The sequence below is a fragment of the Ptychodera flava genome, chromosome 8 (genome assembly GCF_041260155.1).
Source record: "Ptychodera flava strain L36383 chromosome 8, AS_Pfla_20210202, whole genome shotgun sequence".
Taxonomy (NCBI): domain Eukaryota; kingdom Metazoa; phylum Hemichordata; class Enteropneusta; family Ptychoderidae; genus Ptychodera; species Ptychodera flava.
In genome coordinates this window covers 15,921,495-15,934,324 of record NC_091935.1, presented here as the reverse complement: position 1 = coordinate 15,934,324, position 12,830 = coordinate 15,921,495, and the positions used below count along the sequence as shown (strand labels likewise).

General features: G+C 41.0%; 1 protein-coding gene across 1 annotated transcript in view; it reads left to right on the top strand.

Annotated features, from left to right (window-relative positions):
• The window catches only part of LOC139138632 (uncharacterized), a 38,742-nt gene that overhangs the window by 13,818 nt on the left and 12,094 nt on the right, over positions 1-12,830 (top strand). The window contains exon 7 of the mRNA XM_070707100.1: positions 288-458. Coding sequence (XP_070563201.1) covers positions 288-458 — 171 coding nt within the window. The remainder of the gene's footprint in view (positions 1-287; positions 459-12,830) is intronic.

Below are 12,830 nucleotides of genomic sequence, written 5' to 3'. Positions count from 1 at the left end.
GCATGTTGAAAGATACTGAATAAATGGGTGGCCATGCATATATTCAACCCCAGTTTTAGACAAATTAAATGAAACCATCGCGAAAAAGAATTAATGGTCATGACCATTAATTCATTTCAGCGATGGTTTAATGTATCGTATGAATATGGAGTTCCTTCCAAGATGTGAAGACAGTTCGATATGACACGTGATACAACGGTGCCCAATAGCTCCGCAGATTTGGATCATTTTCAGGAGACAAGATCAGAGCGCGGTCAATGTAGATCTTTTAATTATCATCATTTCAGTGGACTGTCGCTGGGGGAAATGGACACTTTGGAGTGATTGCTCGGCGACGTGCGATACAGGAACAAGAACTCGTACCAGAGTACAAACACGCTCCCCAAGTTACGGGGGCGAAGACTGCGGTGGTGAAAACAGTGAATCCATAGACTGTGAACTGAAGCCCTGTTTACCGAGTAAGAAAACCAATACAAATTGCAATCTTTCCGAGTTTTCTTTGTTTCTTATTCTAGTGGGAGTTTCCCTTTATATTATACAATTATTATTTTTGCCTTCCTCAACTCGATCTCAGCGTCTACAAGTTGTTTTAATTGTATTATTGCATGACAGCTGTTTGTTTCACTGTACAGTGCAATATATCTTCAACTTATGCTACATTGATAATACTATGCAATATTTCGTTGTACCACCCTGTCTCACCAAGCGCATTTGAGACTTAGAACCATTGAAACAATGTGTTAATCTTGAATTACTTTCAGAGTAGTAAGTTTTTGTTCCCTTTTGTGACAAATAAGAATTTTTACACCCATTTTATTCATTTATCTAAAGGAAGTGAAGGAAAAATTAACCATCCATGTAACTAAAGTATGACCCTGACCTATATACGAACTCACGCACGCGCAACAATTTTGGCGCAGCAGTGCATTGTCCTGAACTAAGCGGGGAAATTCCCTGCTGAGTCAGGTCCTGGACTTGCGCAATGTGCTATGACTCACTATCAGTACATCTGTCGGATCATTTGTTAGATAGATTCCGACTGTGCTGCAGCTCTGTACAGCTCCTTAAGGGTTCCAGTGCCCGTTCCAGTGCTGATTTTTGTCTTCTGGATGTAAGTATATACTCGTTTACTATGTTTTTCCTACGCCTATCGGAGCGAGATTTTCCTCCCCCTACCATACAGTAACCGTTCCGATCTTGAACACTGTTGCGCAATACCCCTATCGGGACGTTTCCAGCAGGGACTTTCCGGTAGGGAACTTTCGCAATACCCTTCCAGTTGCTTAGCAACTTGTCACGTGGTTTCAGAGGTCTGAAAGTCTACAGTTTTCAGAAACATTTTCTACAGAATTTTTTCTGAACGACTCTAGTTAACTAACTTTCATATCCATTCAATCCATAATGTCTTAGGTATCTTTCCAGAGGTGGACTAAATCCTTCTTGTTTTTGAATTTCTAGCGCCTGATGAAATATGTCCTGAATAAGTTCTGACCCGTTTTCTGTTGTTGCACCTTTTTCTTGTATTTGTGTAAGCAGCTGTTTATATTGCACATAATAATGTTTATATTTCTCTCGTCTCTTTGCTACACCCGTTTTCCCTTGTATTACATCAATAATAACACCTGGTATGGGAGTAAAAGCTAAAAGAACTGGAACTGTCGGAATTGCTGCTATGACAGCAGAACTTACAAGAATTCCCTTAGTAATATTGAGAGCCATATCAATTCGACCCATTAATTTGTAACTTCGACGATATGCAGCGCTAGTTCTTTCGATATAGTCGGCCAATTGTTCAACGCTTTCAACAACTGAGATGTGCATTTTTTTTTACTGTATATGTAAGGGATGATAAAAATAATTGTAGTAATATAGAAATACAATATGGCAGAAGGAGGAGAAGATATACCACTCCAGGATTTCGATGATGCAAATTTAAATGATGATGATGACGCTACTGCTGAAACATTCTTTATAGAAGATGATAATGCCCTTGCAGAAGCTGATCCTTTCCTGGCTAGCCCGAAGGTTGATCGCTTGAATGAACTTAGAGCAAATGAAAAATTAAGAATGGTTAATAAATTCTTAAAGGAGAATAAAATTACTGATCCGGATGCACTAAATGTATTGGCTATGGAATCTGAGATTAAGGATGGAAAGCTGTATTATAAAAACCTCAAGCTGTCTAAAGATAGAGGAGGTGGATTTTATAAGCTCACCACATTAATGAGAGAAAAAGGAGGACATGAATTTATGAGAGATGTACTCGGAGGTCGCTCTAGCGCAGAGCCCGAATATGTGAGTCGTACATTGTATTCTGAAGATGTGAAAAATGATAAAATACCGGCTGAGAAGATGACGCCAGAAGACATGGGTATATACAAAGATGAACTGACATTCTTACGACAAGATGCTTCCGGTAATGCACACAAAATACAAGCTTTTGAAAATAAAATCGAACAATGGAACAATCTAAACCCAGAATATAGAGCTATTAATGATGAATTAAAGATTGCGAATATGCGTATTAGCGACCTTAACAATGAAAAAGTTAAAATAAGGCTAGAGAAAAGAGAAGTTGAAAAACAGTTAGAGGAAATTCCTGTAGAACACACCCAAGCAAAAGAAAAAGCCGAAAAACTACTAGCTGAACTTATAACAAGAGAAGCTAAAATTGACAATCGAATTGAATACGAAAATGGTAAGATTAGCGGGGCACGTGAAAGTCTGGCTACGACTAGGTCTCTTCGTGATGTAATTTCCGATCCAGAATTGTCACTCAGGCTGAAGCTTACAGAGTTATTTAAACGAAATGGTATTACAATAGCTGCAATACTGACTGCCCTTGGAATGATAATATCAACAATTGCCCTGGCTGTGACTAAAGTAGGAGGAGGAGGAGGAGGAGCAGGAGCAGGAACTGGCGGGTCTAGTTCAGGTCCACCCAAAGTATATACAAAAGCGAAAGAAATTGTAAAGCAATTTGGCGAATGGTTAAAAACATTGGCCGCAAAAAGTGCTGCTGCAATACCAGGTTTAATCGGCTCCCTTGTCAGTTTTCTTTTAAAAACAGCAGGATCGGTTGTTGGATTTGTTGGAGAACAGCTATGGATATTTTTGACTGGATTAACATTAGTCATTATAAATAAATTATGTACTAATATATGGCCGCGCATGTTGGTGTAAAGAATATTGCAAAGTTTCTTTCTAAAAATAAAGACCTGTTTGGTTCTCTGTCGAATTGGAATGGTGCAAACTTCGGCGGGTAAATCGCCATATCCTTCGAGCAAATCCAGGTGTCCGACTCAAAGATGATAATCTATATCATAACATTTTAGCTTTCATTAAAGAATGTCAAAAGACTAACTTCTTTAAGCGACTAGAATTCATAAACGTCTTTCAGGAGATTGACAATGATGAAATGGAAGTCCAACATTTACAAGAATATTGGGTTCTTCGATTGATTCGCGACACAGGCAATCGATTTATCTTTCAGGCAGACGGAAATATTTATGTAAAGATGTGATTTTTTCTTCAAAGTCATTATATACACGAAGTGAAACTTAATTTTCTTTTTTTCTTCTACTATATACATTACACGAAAAATGGGGTACGATAGAACATTATTACCGACTTTCACCAACCGAATACCGAAGGGAACGAAGTCAGAAAGAACTCATCATGTGATTGCCCATAATCCAAGTGAGGCAGATCCAGGCCAGACACTTATCATACGATGTCCGAAGTTAGAAAGCGGAGTAGTACTAGTTCCAGATACTTTCGACCTGGTTTTTGATCTCGAAGTAATGGGAGGTGGAAATACCCGTGTAGTACAAAATGTTGCAAAAAATTTGGTGGAGCGTATGGTTCTAAAATTCGAGGGGCAGGAACTTCTCAATTTGAATAAATATAACCTTTTTGAATGTTATCGCGATCTCTTCAAACATAAAAAGGAGAGAGCAAATATGACACTGTACGGAATTCAGAACGAAAATCTAAGAAAATTGAGAAGTGGCGCGGCCGATGCAAATGACGATAGGTCTTCAAAATGGGGCGATCTTTTACTTTTTGACGCGTATAAAACAAAATATGCTATTCGTTTGACTCATCCCCTCGTGACAGGCCATGGGGTTGCATATCCAAAAGAGTTAGGTAGTCATATCGAATGGGAAATTACGTTGTCACCACCCTCCCAATTAATTGTCCATACTTCTACTACTAATAACCCCAATTATAAATTAAAAAACATTCAAATGGAATACGAAACAATTTCTGATCCCGACCTCGCGAGACAAACTGCTGGTTATTACAACAGTGGGAAAAGTTTTCTCTACGAGCATATACATTATTTTAGAACAATCCCATTCAAAGAATCAACCACGGTTATCAATGAAAATATAAATGTACCACGACGTAGCATTAGAGGTATCGCGATACTATTCACTAATCAATCGTTTCCTAGGTTTGCGGACACTGAACTTTACCATAATCCACGCATTGAATCTGTGTCTGTATCAATCGAAGGCATTGCAAATAAAGTGTACACTCAGAAGATGATACCAAGACAATTTTGGCGAGAGGCACGACGGTATTTTGCTGAAGATAAAGATTGGTGTGAAATTTGTTTAGATGAAGCCGGTTATTTTACGACTCAATTCTGTCTGTTTATCGATCTGCGTAGTTTTAAAGATATTGAATTTCATGGAAATGGTCTTAGAGTAATGAACACAAAGGACGGAATTCAACTTGAAATTCTGAAGAAAGACACCTCAGTTAAGGGTGCCGACGACGCTCGCGATGACAATATATTTGCCCACGTTTATGTTATTAGCGATGCCCAGGTCACTGTTGAAAATAGTAGATTAAAGTCTTTACAATTTTAACCATGACCCGTCATTCCTATCGGATCTGTTTCTGCCAGCCATTCGCCCATGTCCAGATCGCATAACTGCATACGCTTGATATCATTTGGCGCCATCATGATTTTACTACGCTTTTCACTACGGATTTCTCCAGCCTTTTTCTGTACAAACTGTACAAATTGTGCCTGCTCGGGCTCCTTCCCAGTTTCAAATAGATCTTTATAATCTTCAAAGTTCAAATGTTTTCTAACACAAACATCTTTAACCCCTTTATTTTTTTTCGTCTCCGAAGTTGGAGTTCGAAAAGCATACACTTTCGAGCGTATGCCGACAAAATCAAGAATAGGTTCACCATTCAACTCATCTTTAAATTTACCTATCACTTTTTTATTAATCTTCGGAAAGTTGGGCCCACTCATCCCACTAGTATCATATATAGACTTCTCACCATTCTTTTCAACATCTTCTCGGACTATATCATTGAAAGTTACGTCCGGATCCGGGATCGGTACACTGTAAACAAAACTGTCAGTATCCATGTAGGCCAATCGTATTCCAGGGAACCGCTTTCGAAAGTAATTATAATGCGTCTCATACATAAGCAGCTTAGAAAGTTCCAGTACTGCGGCGCCGATGAAAACTGGTTTTACATATCTATGCTCATCCGTTTTCAGTTCCAGTAGGGCACTGTCGCAGGAATCGCTATCCTCTTCGGAAGTTATGAAAGTTATATGTTTCATCTTTGGATTATACTTCTGAATCTTTTTACGGCCACTATCCGTACCGTTCCAGTCCGAAACAAATTTAAAGTCTCTGTACTTTCGAACATCCTCTATTGTCTTACCGAACATTGCATTATTCATCAGCTTATAGAAATTCTTTTCAAAATCTGTCTTCCCGTTTGCCCTCATTTTAGTGTTAAAGTCAATATATTCCGCGAGACATGCCCTCTCATCGAAAGCAAGCACCCGATAAATCTTTTTCAATCTCATTCCCATCTGAAGATAGAATTCCAGCAACTTGTAGTGTAAGACGTATCTCTCTCTGTCCAACACACTTGTAATCAGTCGAGTGCCCTGGCCCGGAAAATCGAAGTGATGCGGCGCTAATGGCAAATCGCTGTGTTCTTCATGTAATTCGACCGGATATTCTAAGTCTACTTCTAGAAAACTTGGTGGAAAGGTGGCGCCAGGTCCCCACGCCCCGCCGGCTCCGCCTCGGCCCCCTTCTTCCCATTCGTCCCACTCTTCCATCGTCATCCAATGAAGTCCGCCCGTAGGCATTGCCTGACTCATTGCCCAGCCGTAGAGATTGTTAGCATCGAGATATTTTATTTCGGACACCGGCTTCTCTGGATCGTAATTCCCACCAGCTTCACCAGCCCCCTCGGCGGCGACGTAAGCCGGATGATTTGTCTGTAAATAATGAATATTACACTGGCTGATACCGCCTCGAATTCCCCTCTGTACGAAATTCATCTGCTCAGCATCTTGAATGAGCCCAAATTTATTGCCCGTGTAAAGTAACATAGCATCCCATGTCAAGCCGGGCGCCGACATATAGTGTGCTGGATCTAACTTGTACGCTTCTAAACATGTGTCACGGAAATTTTCAAATATATTTGCAAGAAGGAGAACGTCCGTCTCACAATAGAATTCCATATAATCTTTAATCGTACGACATCCAACTTCATCCCATACTCGCAAAGCATGTTCGTAATCGGCCTCTGAAATCCCCTCTTCCGTCAATTCGCTATAAAATTCCCCCCTCTCCGGGAGCTCCTCCTCTCCCAGTCTGTCAACCGAGTCTAAATATTCGTAGGGGAAGAAACCTTTCGCCCTTTGAATGTCCGGGTACGAAAGTGGTACCGTCCACCCATCCTCCGGCACAGTTTTTGCCAACTTCGCCAATGACCCCATCATCAACTGAGCACTGTCCATAAACTTTATAGAAAAGAAACGTTTCTTTATCTCCCTCTTCCCATCAACAACAATTGAGGCACTAAAAATAAATGTTTTCGAGAGACCCATAATTCCACCATTGCTCGTCTTAGCTATGATTTTAGGCTCTGGTCCGGGACCATCATCTATTTCATGTAATTCTTTCAAAATAAAAGAACCATCGTATCCCTTGAGGTTGTGAAAGTAGATAGGAATGGTTCTCGACGGCCAGCATCCTTCGCAATAAAAAGTAGCCTCCTCCTTCACTACTCGGTATCCGGCGGGCTCTCCACATGCAATACAGACTGGATTGTCGTAATTAGAAGGATCCCCCATCGGTTTTATTTTCCAATAATACGATTTCGAATAATACTCGGCCCGTTCTTTCATATCCTTTAGAAATTCTGTAACACAGGAGAGCCCCGTGAATGTTCTTTTACCATAAACGGTGGGCCGCCGTTCCGAAGGGACCCACCCCCGTTCCACCATAACATACGAAAGACAAATTGGAATATGTCGACCGGTCCCCTTCTTAATAATTGCCTCAGTATCTGCATAGACGACGTAGGGGGCGGGGACCTTCTTCCGATGTCCTTCGAATTGACATACTTCCTTAGGAAAAACTGGCTGGGCGTCGTCTGTTCCACAGTATACCTGGTGTATTTCTAATTCTTCTGTTGACTTAAAACCTCTTTTACAAACCGGGCAAATACACTTCCTTCTGTGCTTATTCTTACGATTAGTATGAGAATTAAGAAGACGATTTAACGAAGTAATTGGCACGAAGTGACCCCCGCCCTCCCCACCAACTATCAGTAATATATTTGCTACCCGATCCTCTCCCAGAACGGGTCCCGCTCCGCTATATAACACAGTTATGTCTGACGGGTCGGGATCGGACTCGTGGATCTGAAACACTTGAAGTTTCGTGCCCGGATTTTGCTGCTCGAAGCGCCTGAATACAGTCAGATCGGCGGGCGTAGGAAAGGGAATACCTTCCCAACAGTAGTCAGCCATAAATGGGGCGTACGTATTCCATTTTCTCCTTACCTGACCACCCCTCTTTTCACGAAACTCGGGATCGCTCAACTTTATACTTGCTACGACGGCATACTGAAAACAATTCTCGACCCCCACCGGTAGAATAAGATCGCTAACACAATGCTTATTTTTTAACCATTCGGGAAGTTTGACTGCGCCAGCCCCGAGTAAAACTTCTACTAGAATTACTTCAAAATTAAGTATCTCCTCGAGAACGAGGCCAGAACCCTCAACAGCTTCAATTGTATCAAGCATATCGTCGTAGCGTTTTACTAATTGTCGTTTCACATCCGACCCACCTACATCTTTTGTGTATGTATTTTTTAATTTAACAGGCAATGTACGATTTTGTGTATTACCAGTTTTCGGATCCGATAATTTGACTTCCATTTCGGTATAAACAGAGTACATCTTTCTTTCTTTGGCCATACCTTCAATATCCACCAGCTCCCCGATATCCTTGACTCGCTTGACTTCAGGAAATTCTTTTCGTAAAACTGCTCCCTTGAATGCTGTATGTAATCGACGGGCCATCTTTATGATATATACTATCCTAAAAATTTTTAAATGAAAAAATAATTATTCTATGATAGGTCATCAAAATCCACTATAATATTTTTGTCAGCATTTATTTGTTTATATATCTCACCTAATCTTTCTAAGTCGACTAGTTCTTCCGCATCTTGAATTTCTGGTTTATTAGGCGCAGCACAAAATAACCTCTCAACAGTGAAAGAAAGGCCACGCTTACTTAATCGCGGTTTAAATGCTAAGAATTCTATCTTACTACCTTTCCTGATATTACGAGGTACAATAGCAGGATTTTCTCGGACTGGCAATGGGCTCACTGTTTTAAAAGCACAGTCAATTTCTTGAACCATATCAATACATGTAGCGAAATCGTGAGGCCCTCTTTTAAACCGAAATTTAAAATACGCCACTGGCTGTGCCTCGCTCCCTCGCTTCTGATACACTTTAGATGGATTGTAAAATCTGCAGGAATTCCCTTCGGTGACGGTTCCGATAGTATTCTTGGAGTGAGCGGCCAGGCTTGCAGCATAACTTTTAGCAGTGCTTGCATCGAAACTTTCACCTAGGGTACGGAATATTATTAAATCGGTAAACTTTTGAAGACTCGGTTGCCAACGGACACACATTTCATCGCATGTAGCTGGATCTTTAGAACCATACTTAGGTCCGATGTTGAAAACTACTTCTAGCTCACTGTCTACGTATATGAAAGGATCTACCAAAGATTCACCAAATATGAGTTTGCCGTCACTGATTTGAATATTCTCTTCTCCGGTTTCAAGTATTTTTATTGCAGTTGAAATAGAAAGGATTGTCATTGTCTTATCGTATATATCTTAATAAAAAAAAATTTAAAAAAAATTTTCTATGATATAGTATCACCAAAATGTCATACATATTCATAAATGGACCAATTGGAAGTGGTAAGAGTTACGATGCAATAAATTTGGCGGAGACTCACGTACCAGAATTTGACACTAGTTTTTCCAGCAACATTGCCGACATTTATAATGGGCCACGTTTCGATTGCCGATTTTCAGAAACAGTTTATAGAACATACTCTTAGTTTACAATGTCAGGCTAGGGTCCCTTCGGAACGCTACATTATTTGTGACTCTTCCATAATTCAACATCTAACTTTTTCTCGAATCCGAGGCGTGGCAGCGGAAGAAAAAAAGATTGTTTCTAGAGCATTTGACCATTTACACAGTTTCATTATCATATTCAAAGATATGCCCTGGGATTATTGCAGGCGGAATGTGTTGACTCGAGCCAGGTCGTACGAAATAACCGCCTTAGAAGAACTAGAAGAGATTCACAACAAGTTCAAACAGACTTTCTTAGAAATTTGCCACGACTACAGACTTCCATGTTTGGTAATTCGGAACCCTCTTACGCCTGAAGTTCTCAAGAATATACTTAATCCAACAATTGATACAGAGACAGTCGGGCCAGTAGATTTCCCACGAGCTTTTGACTTTGGAATTGCATGGAGCGGCGGCAGCCAGGGATTTTTAATAGACGGTTTCAGCAAGGAGGAACTTGAAAAAGCGTACTTCCCACCTTGTGAAGAACAACTAGAACAACCTCGAGTCTCACTAAAGAACCTACACAAACTTCTTAACGCTTGTGAATCTGTGCACGCTTATAATGCTCCGTTTGACCTACGAGCACTTGACATTATGAAAAGGGGGGACTTTGAAGTTACTTGTCTATGGCTCATGTCAGTTGTGTACATTATACTTCAACCAGAACTTATCGATAAAGCTGAAAAAGGGGGACTCGAAAGAACGGACTGTGGTAACATGAGAAGTCGTTTTGAAGATCTTGCAAACTTAATATGTTCAGGAACCGAGGTACCACCTCATCCACATACTGCCGAAAAAGATGCAGTAAGTGAACATTACTTACGACAGTACATGATAAATACTTGGCCAGGTGGTTGGAAGAATAATGGTAAGCTGTCACTTTCTTCTTTCAAGAAATTAAGACTTTTTCCATGGTACTTATTGAGTAACTTTCGTAAATACTTGCGTTAGTACTTACGTAGTACTTACGTTAGTACTTGACAAGTACCAGCACAGGAACTTACGAAGTACTCCTTCGGAACGTTACGAAGTTCTAATAACATTTTCCTCTGGCTCCCAACTATTGAAACTTTCTGGATAGCCGCGCCATTTTATCAGATAATATTTCTTTCCTCTAATTTTTTTCGTCTTCAAAATTCGTTCTACTCTGTACAGCTCGTCGGCTCCCCGTTCCGAAAGGGCGCTCTGAAGTTCATCGGAGTAGAAAGTGCCGAGTATTTCCTCTCCATTCAGATCTTTTATTTTGTAAACTGGTGGTGTTCCTAGTCCAGCTGCATACACCACTTTTGAAACTACGAAAATCTCCTCTGTCCAATATGGTAAATATCCTTTCTTGAAAGTGGTCTTGTATTTTGTAATTCGAACCCGTTCTCCCGGCTTGAATTCAGGGTCAACTCCCCCGGCTGCCAACTCAGGACCGAATAGTGTATAAAATGCCTGCCAATCGTTCTCCTCTGTTACGTCCCTGGGTTTCATTTTGATACTTCCGTGAACGGTGTTATTGTAATTCTCGAGAAGTTCTGGTAGAATGGGGAGCCAGGAACGTGTCTGTTTATATGTAAAGTATTTCCACATCATCGTCTTAAGAGTCCGATTAAAACGTTCAACGACGCTAGCTTTTTTGTCACTGTAGGTGTGAAACCAATGAATGCCTGACTCCTGGAGCCACCCCTGCATTTTTCAGTTAGTAAATTCCCGCCCCCTCATCTGTCTGAAGTTTGTCGGGCCTTCTACCGGATTTCTTAATCACGTCTTGTAGCGCCTGTAACGTATCATCAGCCGTTTTTGACTGTATCGGCCTGGCCCATGCATATTTGCTTAGCACATCGATTACTGTTAGCATGTATCGAATGTTACGATTCTCTTTTGCGAATGGTGAAGGGAATTCCACAAGATCCGCTTCCCACTGGGCGTCTATCGATGTTACAAAAACGCGCCTCCCGCCACGAGTACGAGGTACCGGTTTATGTAGATTATAAGTTAGCTGAGTTTTTAACCAGTCCTGCACCTCTTTCTTAGTAACGTGGAGTCCGCTGGCCCGTGCTGCGTCATATAATTTTTGTACACCTCCAAAACCAGTTTTCGGGTTGTAATATAATTCTCTAAGAGTGCCTTCAGCTTCCATAATTGCTATATTATACGAATAATTTTATGCCGTACGGATGCTGAAAATTAAATACTAGTTTACTGAATTGTATCCTTTTCAATTGCTTGATTAGGCCCATGGCTTCCCGTTCTGACATCTCCATTCCATGTTCTTTTATAATAGTTGTGTTGTCTATCTTGTTCGGTGTGTAAAATAGTACTAACATCTTTATGTTTGCCCTGAATGGTTTACTAATACTAGTATATTGCTGAGTCAGAACCCAGACAGATAGTCCGTAGTGTCTTGCGTTGAAACCAAGTTGGACTAAAACATCACTGCGCTTCTTCATATCTTTGGACCAGGCGCAGTCGTCGAGTACTATTAAAGTGTTCGTGCCGGCCCATTCGTCCCGTACGTAGATTAGTGTATCATTCACAGCATCGGGTCCGACCGGAAACACGAATACGTTGTCATCGGCGAAAATGAATCTTTTATTATACGTTTTATTAATCATGAAGGTTGGACAAATGAAAACTATATATTCGAATTTCCTTAAGTACGGACCGGTGAGGAGATCCATTACAAATTCTGTTTTGCCAGAATCTGTCGGTCCATTTATAATCATGTTGAATGGCGGGGTAGCGTATATTGACATTTCCTCTGGATCTATATACTGTACATAAATGTAATGAATATTGCTAAAGATAACAAACCAATTTTGCCGAATTCGTGAATAGGGTCTGCAGATGCTGCCCGTTCCGAAGGCGGTGGGATGGGAGGGGACGCCCCCCGACTCGTATCAGTCGCTCCCCTTCGGAACGCTTCGGGCTCGTCCTGCCACTTCACGGGATCCGGACCCCCTCCTTCCATCTCATGTACAGCACTTTCTCGAACTTCCGTGTTTATATCACCATTCACTCCGAACACCATAGATTCTGTAGCGTATTGCAATTCATTATTATAACCCGAGATTGCCGGGCCCGAAAGGATGACCATCTCAGACGGTAAGAGAAGTAAATTGGGTGAGACTGCCATATCAAGTTTGACACCAGTATTCATTATTGTGTCTTGATATCGCCTATAACTAATTACTTTGTCGGTATTACGAATTTCATCTTCGAGGAGAACGCCGAATTCTTTTCGGACTTGCTCTGCACTGCCAGTATCGCCCACAATGGTACTGCGAATATTTGCTTGTGCACCGAGTATGCAATATACGTAGGCTTCAAGGCTTTCGTTTAGGCGGGCTAGGCCAGCCTTTGTCAATCCAGAGTCTCCCTTCAGA